The sequence below is a fragment of the Nanorana parkeri genome, unplaced genomic scaffold (assembly GCF_000935625.1).
Source record: "Nanorana parkeri isolate BGI_ZX_2015 unplaced genomic scaffold, ASM93562v1 scaffold7, whole genome shotgun sequence".
NCBI classification, from domain to species: Eukaryota; Metazoa; Chordata; class Amphibia; order Anura; family Dicroglossidae; genus Nanorana; species Nanorana parkeri.
Genome location: NW_017306275.1, coordinates 4,883,803 through 4,894,736, shown reverse-complemented (window position 1 = coordinate 4,894,736; position 10,934 = coordinate 4,883,803). Strand labels below are relative to the sequence as shown.

Below are 10,934 nucleotides of genomic sequence, written 5' to 3'. Positions count from 1 at the left end.
AATCGCCTGCAGTGTGTCACGGGCTTCAATCAGCATTCAGCCTACCTGGGCAGCCAACCATTGCTACTGGCATAAATGTCAGAAAACCAGAAGAGGAGCATCTGTGCTTTATTTTAACTGTTCCTGAAAGTTCTTAAAGAAACTAGGTTTATGACAAGTTCCTGTAACTTTGCTCAGTGCTTCTTGAGAAAAAGGCCTTTATCACCAGGTCTGACAGGGTGCTAAATCAAGGGTACTTTGCACAATACTTATCCAGTGATAAAGCTGTTCCTACTTTTCTCCCTTTATTAAACAGGTACATTCCCATTACTTTCTGTGTACTTATCACCAGGATGAGAAGAGGTGAGATATTTCAGTTCGTACCTGACTTATCACGGGTTATTAAACAGCATTTTCTAGACTTTTCACTTTGCTAAGGTGAGAAAAGCCTTCTCACTGCTTATCACACTCTTTCACAGTTTATTAAACGTACACCTAAGTGTGGTCCAGTACTCAGGTGCTCCTAGGAGTTTATGACAGGGATTAGAGAGTCCGGGCAGAGGGCTGTATGCCAACAGAGGTCAGCTGAGAACAAATGGATGGTAAATCAGTACAAAGTTAAACCAGAGTGAGCTAACAGTGCCAAGTAGTAGTTGTACAAGCAGGGCTCAGAGCTAGTTGTGCTTCATGTGAACAGGTAAAACCAAAGTCAGGGGTTGAGTTATTAGCAGTAGATCTAAAAATCATGTGTCAAAGCCAAAATGTGAAATGGAATCAAAGGTCACAATAGGTTTAGGGCAGGTGAAGTTCAGACAGGCTCAGCAGTTAGGTAATGAAAAAAAGAAACAGAGAAATGAACCCATAAGCAAATAAACTCTATAATGGGCAGCGACAGTGAGAAATTAGTCCTTTTCAAGGTGCCAAAACCAAGCAGGACACAGCAAGGACTTAGCCCAAAAGAATCATCAGCGTTAAAATGTATATAATCTATGTACAGTATGCATATGAATGTACAGTATATACACTTGAAGAACTTCAACTCATAACTGACCATTGTTTGCAATTCCATTCAACAGCTCTGATCACAAGTAACGAAAAACAAGTCTTTATTCAGTTTAGTTTTGAATAAAATCATAAGCACATAAAAAGTAGAATATAATAAAATGTTGAATAATGAACATATTTTCTGAGTGTTATACAATAATTCCAAAAACTGGGAACCAGCCCACTAGCACATTTATAGTATAACAAAAACAAAGAATAATCATTGCACATAGTAACACTAATGTATTTGAATTGTGTGAGGTGGAAGCAGTATATTAAACGAATATGTATGATAGATTAAATTGGACCTTTTACCTGTTCACTTTATCACCGATGCCACAAAACACAACCATTTCATGTATTCTCAGGAACAGTGACCATTATTAAAATTCAACTAATGCCAACTCTTTTTTAAAGCACTCTTTATGAAACATTTGATTTTAAGACCTACATTTAACATACATATTATTTTGTCAAGAGCCACGTTCTATTAATATTTACATATCTGACCTCCCCTTGCACTCCAAATTGCAAGCATTAAGATGTTGTAGTAGATGGGGTAAGTCCCCATGAATTATCTGACCACATGGAGACTAGGTCTAATTAATGGCTTTGTTCCCACTACACACATCCATAGTTTGATCTTCTTCTGTGTATTCTAAAATTTTGGATTTCCATATGCCTACCAAGAATATGTCCAGCATAGGGACTTAGGTAAACGTGTCATAAGAGAAATACAGGGCTTGAGCTGCTTCTGAGAATTCTAGATTCCTAGTTGTCATACTTACCCACTTGCATATATACTGTATGTTTTGAGTCTCTGACCCGGAACACGTTTGCAAACCAGGAGGTTAAAAAATCTTTCTTTATGTATTTGTTCAGTAACTCACAGGACTGAAGCCAGAAGGTTAACCTCACTGCCAAGCAACCGACATTTTCAGATGGAGAGGGAGGCAACAGGTTATATTAGGTCATATGAAGAGGCCACCATAACCATATAGGTCCTTTTAAGATAACAAGATTTAAATACATTTGATGGTATTAATCAACATTTCTTACCTAGGAATCAATCAATATTGCTGTATAGCTACCAGAAAGATGCAAACATGCACTGAAAAATTACTGAAGGAGAATTAAGATTTGCATTTTACTGTGTGTCTTGGGACAATACTAAGTGGAAATTCCTAAAGGGAAAATGTATTTGTATTAAGTTTACTATGTTCAAAACTAAATAATACATTTTAAAAAATGCTTTTGATCGGGTAAATATGAAATAGTGCATATGAACATTTCATATTTACGTTTCTAGGACTTGGCACAGCAGCCAGTCAGAGAACACCTAGTATTTTTTATCAATGAATATAATGTGTTCTGTGATTGGACAAGAGAGGGTGAGGTTATGACCCACACCTTGTCCACTCACTGAACACCTTGCATTCATTGCTAAAAAAAAATACTATTTGTTCTTTGAATGGCTGCTGTGCCAAGCGAGTGACCCCCTAAGTTTTTACAGCAGAGGGCAAGCCGCTAAGCACAGCGCTATACAGGGCTTAGAAGATCGCTGTAAAGTAGTAGTAGCTCTGGCTACTACAGAGCTTTACAGTACCCCAATGGCCTTACTAGGTATAAAGTTTACATACTTACAAGGTGGACCCATGTAAGTATGAATAACGATTATGCCTGGATGTCAGCTTCAAATGAGATCTAAATCCAGGAACAAAAATTTAATATAATGCAGCTAACCAGCCTTTAGATTTTGTGGCTGCATCAGTTTCCACCTTCCAGGCTAAGAACATTTTTAGCAAGTATAAAATACCTGATGATCTTGCCAGAAATGTAGCATCCTTGTCACGTCCTGTGAGCTGAACTGAGAACACCAAGTTATCTTTTAAACTACTAATCCTCCCCACTTCTCCTGTGATGAAGATACAGAGAGGAAGAAATGTTTAAAGCAGAACTAGACCCACCAATTTAACTGTCTCCTAAAACAGTTAATTTCAAGGTTGCCAGTTTCTCAACTGAACTTTTACGGCCTCAAATGTCTGGTGCCATAGATGATCACATGTGCAGCGCCACGGCATCTGCATTTCAAATATAGGCTAAGATGGTACCTTCCTTGGCTGTAAAGGATAAGAGGTTGTAGTTCCACTTTAAAGTCCAGGCTGGGTGGCAACTATGGATCCCTCCATAGACACAATGGAGCTAGAGTAGCCACCCAAGGACAGAAAGTATGTTATGATTATTAGCTAAAAATACAGAACACAAAAGCCTAAAAAAAAAGGAAAACGAATGCAACCACCTCATCTAAAGACTTAAACTGCAATATCTTTTTTTTTGGTTTGCTGTGAAGATTTTTTTTCCTACCACAGTAATCACATTCTTCTCAGCTGCTTTCATCTGATTATTTGTTTTGGGCAGTACAGACAATTGTTTTAAAACTCTTTGACAAATGAGAAAAAGTATTGGTTTTGCCCATAACAAGCAATTAGCTTCTAAAAGTAATTCTTTCAAGGCATAGCAGAAGTGGAAATAAGACTCAGGTTTGCACATTTTTCATACGAAAGGTCCACTCTCTTCTGTATCTGCATTTTTATTTGCTACTTACAGTAAATGTCAGATCTTCATATCTGAGTCTGAAAATGTGCATAATATTTGACAGTACCAAATGGGAGGAAATTTATAATACTGTTAGGATTTGAAATAAAGTGTGATACAACTTTTAGCGATGTAGTGTTCAAATAGAATTGATAAAAACCTAATTTCATGGCCACTCTGATGATGAAAGCTTGCATTTTATGTTGCAAGAATGTATAGTTATCCCATACCCACTAGCAAATAACCTTGCCGGAATTCTTCCTTTTTTTTACATATCCCTTGACAGTCTGAGAATCAGGATGCTTCAGAAGACTGTCTGCATGCCGCGGCACTATTTGATATGGTGCATGAGTTGTTCACTACTGTATTTTGGTGAACACTTGTTAGCACATAAAAAAAAAAGTCAACTGGCATACATAGGTTGCAACCTGTGCATCTCAGAGCCTAACTAGAACATTGAGCCTTATCTGTCAATGTGGCCAACCAATCAGATTCTCTCCTCGGAAGCCAACTCATCTGATGTCACAACCTCACTCAGTTTCCTCCCAATGTGGGCAATGCACGGATAGGACAATAGGACACACAGTGAAAGCTTCTTTCCCTTTTCTTCATAGTAAAGAAAAGATCGTCTTTGTTGTAAAATGGGTTTATGACAGTGCTGTCACTTTCAGCAATCAGAAGTACTTGTTATTAAACCTATATCATTAGCCTAATTGTCATGATCTTGTTTGCCAAGGGTTATGTTCATGTAACATCACTTTTTTTTTTTTTTTTTTTTTTTGAACTTTCTTTTTTTTTTTTTTTTTTTTCAACAGTTATATATGACCATGGTAGGGTAGAATGAAATGTTATTTTTTGTTTTATTGTTAATATTAGGAACTTTGCCAGGATTTTATTCCTGCCTGCCCCCATTGGGGAGTTTTGCTCATCTTTAACCACACTGAAAAGAGAAAGCTCCCCAAAAGAGACACAAAGAGCAAAAAAAAAGCCTCTGGAAGGCTCTAGCCCTTCCTTACTTTACTTAACCCCTTTGTGACCATACTATAACTTTATAAGTTTAAATGTAAAATGTCTTTTACAGCTAGAATGTAAACTTTGCAGCACAAAACTAGGAATGTGCAACTGTGTGTGTTACTAGTTCCCTGACCCACTGAGTTATTGTCCAGTTAGGTGACGGATACCAGTGCTACTAAACATTACATTACATTTGTTCCATAATAAAATAGTAGGTTTTTGCTTCAAAGTTCTGCTGAAGGCGGCATTAACTCTGTATCCAAGTATTATCTATGTGATTAGACTAGGACTGTGGATGTCCACCTGCATGCCTCATATCTCTGTGGCAGAGCGTGCCGAATTCTGCAGCTACTATAAGAACAACAGAGACTGTGGTGATAGAGTCTCTATTGAAAATGTCATTACAGATATTACATTCCATTTCCAAAGGTAGCCTTCTCTATCACTTTTCATAATATATCATTTCTGGAAGTACAAATTTACCAATTACATGTGGACAGATGACGGACTTGGTATGTGGCACAATTTAGTAGGAACTGTGTCTAGGGCTCATAAGGATTTGGGAGCCTCAAAGGAACAAAAGTTACCTGAACTAAAAAAAGAGTCCTTACTAGGTTATTGCTAGGGGTCTCATCTGTAGTAACATAGGAAAACATGCCATACCATGAAAAAGACACCAAAATGGACACTGGGTGGACGTTAAAATTATGAATCATTTGTAGCCCTAAAGGTCACCCTTAGGGCACTGCATTTTATGTGATCATATCTTGGTGAAAACATGTGACCTTATTGCCACAATGGCTTCTCAAGAATGACTATAGCAAAGCTAGTTAAAGAGCAGCAAAGAGCCCACCTGTAGCTGCACGCAAAGTAATTGGAAAAACAACTATGGGGGAGACTGTGGAGTTTGCGGTAAATCAAGCCATGACTTAGTATAAAAGTATTAGTCTGACTTTGTATGCAGCTGGCAAAATGTTAGCATTTGATTTTATTCTTGGTACTGCTTTAAAGTGACACTAAACTCAAGAGTTAAATCTTAAAAATGCATTAACTATTAAAAAATGTAGCTTATTTGTGTATTGCTCGGCTGTAGATCATCACATCATCTCTGAATTTGTACTGACACTGTCCTAGCTTCTGGAGGGTAGCTACCCTCCAGAAGGAAGGACCGTGTCAGCATGAATTCAGAGATGATTTGAGGATCTACAGCCGAGCAATACACAAATAAGATACGTTTTTGTTAATAGTTATGGTACTTTAATGCATTTTACGATAGACAGTCTGTTTGACGCTACACCGAATGCGGAAGTGCGGGCTGTTCGTTTGGATCTTGCCGGCCGGCTGTTTCTTTTGTTTAATAAATATACTTGATCTACTGCACAATGAGGAGTTCTTTTTTCTAATGACTGTGGGGAATTCATCATCTACGGACCATCACTGTGGAGGCACACAAAGAAAACGCTGGGCAACCTGTTGGCATATAAATGAACTTTGGCTGCTAACTTACAGCCATTTATATGTGGTGAGTGTGCACTCCTAGGGGGGTGCCTGTGTGGCACAAGGCGATTTCGGAAGCAATTATCAAGCACTTTGGGACTTTATTTGCACTTATTGAACAATTTTTCATTTATGGACCTTTATTTATCAATCACTCTGGGTGTGATATGAACTTTGAGCAAAATGTTTTGTACATGGAATATTTGATTTAATGGTTATTCACATTCATTTAATTATGTTATGTTAAATTATTTATTCATATTTATGTGGTTGTATATGTCACATCTGCTATTAATTCACACTATTTGTTATTCATTGATATTCATTGATTTTAATAATTAATCAATTATCCTATTTTGATCACTTATTATTTATCACTTATTAACTTAAAATTTCTTCATAGGATTTAAGGGTTACTAGCGCTGCATATTTATTTATATATTTGTCACTTGGACCTAGTTGTCTGTGCTGCAGCAGCTCTGTTATTTATTTGATTTGTTTGGAGTGTTTCATAAGCGCAGATTTTATATTATATCACATTAAAGTTACATATTGCCAGGTATAACAAAATTAGTTGTATGTAAGAAAGTGGTTGTAATGGACCCCAACACAAAGGTTAAAGTTAAGCTCTATTACCGTAATATTTTTTATTTCTTTCCTTTTGGATAATGTTTGGAAGGGTTAGAACTTCAATCAGGTTTTATTGCTGCCCGTGCTTCTACTGTTATTCTCACTCCAGATACATGGACATGAAGTGAGGGATTTCTTCCCAACGGCATGACAGACAGTCATAAAAACCTAGCAGAAGTCCTAACTCTTCCATACTAGAACTAGACAAAAAGGGTTTTATCCCTGTCTGTGTCCCATTGGAAAGATTTCCCATCACTTCCTGTCCCAGTGATACCTGGAAGTGAAGCAATCCCTTACAGCATGTATTCTTTACCAATGGTATGTAAGCCCTAGGGGTTATTTCTGCTAGTTAAAGTAAATTCACCATAACAGTTTACAGTTTAAGGATATAATAAAACCTATAAAAAAAAGATCTAAATAATTATTGTTAGTTATTAAATTGGACATGAATGTAAAAAGTGATTATTTGCTTTGCTACAGGTAACATCTAGAAAGGTTAAGTAGTACCCTGAAGAAATTACCCTTTGTCTTGAATTCCTCCTGAAACATAGCAGTGTACTTCCTGGTACGTAAGAGTGCGTAGGCACTCCTGTGCCTACAGCCTTATAGCTCTATGTGTGCTGTGCAAGATCATCTAAGACATTGTGGCCCCTGCCTGCTAGTCTAGGGAGATTTGGAGATCTCCTATTGTGCTTCTTGCTGGAGAGAATTTTGCACTGCATGCATCTCCCTACTTCTGCTTCATACACCTTTTCTACTGCATCTTAAACGTTCCCCATCAGTTATCAAGTCACAAGTCATCAGAGGAGCAGCTCTGATATGAGGAAGCAAAGCCTTATTGTTCTATGAATATGGCCACATGAACACAGAAAAGTAGTGCAGAACAAGGAATGTTAAATCAGTAATGAGGAGAAGATCAGCTGCACGCAGCCTACAAGTAAGGAAACTAGTCTTTTGCCCTCTGCTTGCCTTTTTAGGCACAACTTCCAGAGTTCAGGCCCTCCATGAAAAAACATTTGTAAAACATTCATACAGTATTAGGGGCACTGGTAATACATGCATCCATGGCAAAACTTAGTAAACACCGAAATGTATAAAAGGAGTATGTATATAGGATAAATGGATCTGTCATGACTTTCTAGGGTCCTTGTACCTGAAGTCCCGCTAATAGGTATTTTGGTTAGTGAGCCCTATTTACGTCCCACTTAGTTTCCATGTCAGCTCATGAAATCGAGTATAGAAATACATTTGAGTTTTAGTGTAATGTGCAAAATATACTGTAACTCGATTACTAGGCTTTTGATTAGAAAAAACTTGAATTACACTGTAAAAAAAACTGACAATTCCAAGGCCTCTGATAAAATTTCAAAAAATGCAGTACAGTAATTGCTTCCAAATAAGCAAACATCATGAGCAAAAAACAATTGTAAACAATGAGGAATATTTTGAACTGCATGCTAAAGGATTTAAAACTCGGCATGCTTTTGTTGTTTTACATGTGCTCCTTAGTTTGTTTCAAGGTACTGCTTGTTGTTGGTAAACCATCTCATTATGTGAACATCATGGCTAACGAGATCAACAGCATCTGTTTGTGGTCTGTGTGGTCTGTCTTCCAAGTTTCATCGCTCCATTAGAGCCGTTCTGATGTGGATCCAGTGGAGGGATTCTCCGACCTGCAACAAATATCCGGTTATTTGTCAGCCATTTAAATATGTAAGTTCTAATGTGCTGATAAAACAATTATTACTTCTTTTTTTGGAACTCTATCATCCGAAAAATGAACATTTTCACAAGAAAGGAGAATGTCTATATCTTATATTATCAAATGTATAGTAGTTACCGTATATACTATTTTTTGTGGTAAAATTAGGTACCTCGGCTTATATTCGGGACGGCTTATACTCGAGTATATACGGTACTACATATCCTCATGTCCCTAGTGCTCACATAACTTTTTAATTTGGTAATACTTGAAATGTTTTTTCTTATAAATGTTGGGCCTTTGTAACATACTGTATATCAGATACTTATATATTACAGAAACAAGTCAATTATACTATATGGCAAAAAAAACATCCAGCCATCATACCAATATGAGCTTATTGGCCATTCAGTTCCAAAACCATGGGCATTAATATGGAGTTGCCCCCACCTTTTGCACTCTCTAAGGAAAATGTTGGAGTGCTTCTGTAGGTATTCAGGCAAAATATTATTGTGAAATCAGGTGCTGATGTTGAACAAGAAAACCTGGCTTATAATAGGCATTCCAATTCATCCCAAAGGGGTTGAACAGAGTTAGGCCTTGTTCACACCAAATGCAGAGCAGATCCACTCAGGTTTCTGCACACGCAGTGCAGTGAGTCGTGCTGCGTTATTGCCGCGTTTTTTGATGCGTTTTTTTTGTGGTTTTTTTTTCATTTAGCATGGGCTTTCAGTGCGTTCCAGGCATTTGCATGCGTTTTTGATGTGTTTGCATGCATTCCAGAGCAGGTAAAATAGGGCTTGCTGCAGTTTTTTCACCTGCTCTGGACCTGCTCTGGAACTGCACGCTGCGATGTGAACTGGAGCAAAAAATACCATTGGAATACATTGGACGCAGTTTTGATCCGGTCTGCTACTGCTCTGCTCTGCACCTGCTCCGCGCTTGGTGTGAACAAGGCCTTAGGGCCTGTTCACACGACGTCCGTTTTCTGTGCTGATCTGATCCGTACGCTCCTGCACTAAAAATGCATCCCAGTGTATCCCTATGTGTTTTATGGGCTACAGTTCTCACGTGCGCAGTCCGTTCAGGTTACGACAGAAAAATTCTGCATGTCACATTTTGTACGGTCAGGAAACGGTCCGGAAACGCAAAACGCACCAAAAACGCACTGCACTGCAGCTAACATACTGACAGCCCCACTCCAGCAACTGATTAACTGGAACGCATCAAAAACACATAGCACCGCGTCTTCAGATCCGCACCTGATCCGGACCTAATCAGGACCTGAAACTCATGTGAACAGGCCCTTAAGGTTGGGGCTGAATGTTCAAGTTTCTCCACACCAAACCATGTTTTTATGGAACTGGCTTTGTGCACACGGGCACTGTCATGCTGTCAAAAAAGGGCCTTAAGCTGCCCACACACCTTACAATTTATCTGCAGATTTTCGGTGGTCAGATGGAAAAGGTGCAACAGATTCCTCCATTTACACTTTACTGTGTGGATGGAGTAATCTCCTCCTGGGCCAATCTGTTGCACTTTTTCCATCTGACCACAGAAAATCTGCAGATAAATTATAAGGTGTGTGGGCACCTTAACACAAACTGCTTCAAATGTAGAGTTTTCAATTGCAATTTTTTACACTGATTTGGTCAATTGAATAAGTGTGCTGGAACATCCAAGATGAATGCATCATTGATGTAAATCAGGGCTATGCAGTCATCTGCAGCCCATGTAGCCTGTCCAAAGCATTCATAAATAAGCGCGGTCTCTGTGCTGCTAGGAGAGCTCCTTTATCAGGCTATAGTGATACACGTATCACTTTTCCCTAATGAAGCAGCTCCACTTAGCAGCCACGAAAAAGTTAATATTCATGATTAATAAAAGATCTTTGGACAGGATACATGGTGTGCTGTTGACATCCCACAGATCCATGATACATACTACGTATCCATGACTGCCCAAACTGTTGTCACAAGGTAGCAAGTGCACAATTGTCTCAAATTTCTATATATGGTAATGTTGTAAATAGAAATGGCATGTTTATGAATATGTGCTTGATTTTAAACATCTGGTTGAATGGGATGTCCAACACGCTCTAATAGGTGTGATGATGTCCTATGGTGTGGACATCATAGGTCCGGTGACCACAAACTTCGGCTACATAGTGTTACGTAAATAGCACTGTTTTATAACACTCACCATGTTATTATTATTTAGTGTGTGTGTAACACGTGGCTCTAACAAGAGTTGGGATGACTGCAGACACTCAAATTTCTCACAAAGCATGGTAAGACATCTGCCTATCATTGAATCTGCTAGTATTCTACCACTTTGTAGTCAGCAACCCAACTATTTTCCCCACTCTCACTAGGAGTTACAAACAACTAATATTTAGTTATTAGAAGTACATAATGCCGGATCAAACATGCATAGACTCTACAGCAGTAAATGTTTATATATATATATCTAT

The 10,934-nt window shown here is 38.3% G+C and overlaps 1 protein-coding gene across 1 annotated transcript in view; it reads right to left on the bottom strand.

The window, feature by feature from the left end:
* Positions 1–7,822: 7,822 nt before the first annotated feature.
* The window catches only part of RAB31 (RAB31, member RAS oncogene family), a 28,622-nt gene continuing 25,510 nt past the window's right edge, over positions 7,823–10,934 (bottom strand). Inside the window, exon 7 of the mRNA XM_018553511.1 lies at positions 7,823–8,432. Within this exon, the coding sequence (XP_018409013.1) occupies positions 8,335–8,432 (98 nt within the window). The 3' untranslated portion in view covers positions 7,823–8,334. The remainder of the gene's footprint in view (positions 8,433–10,934) is intronic.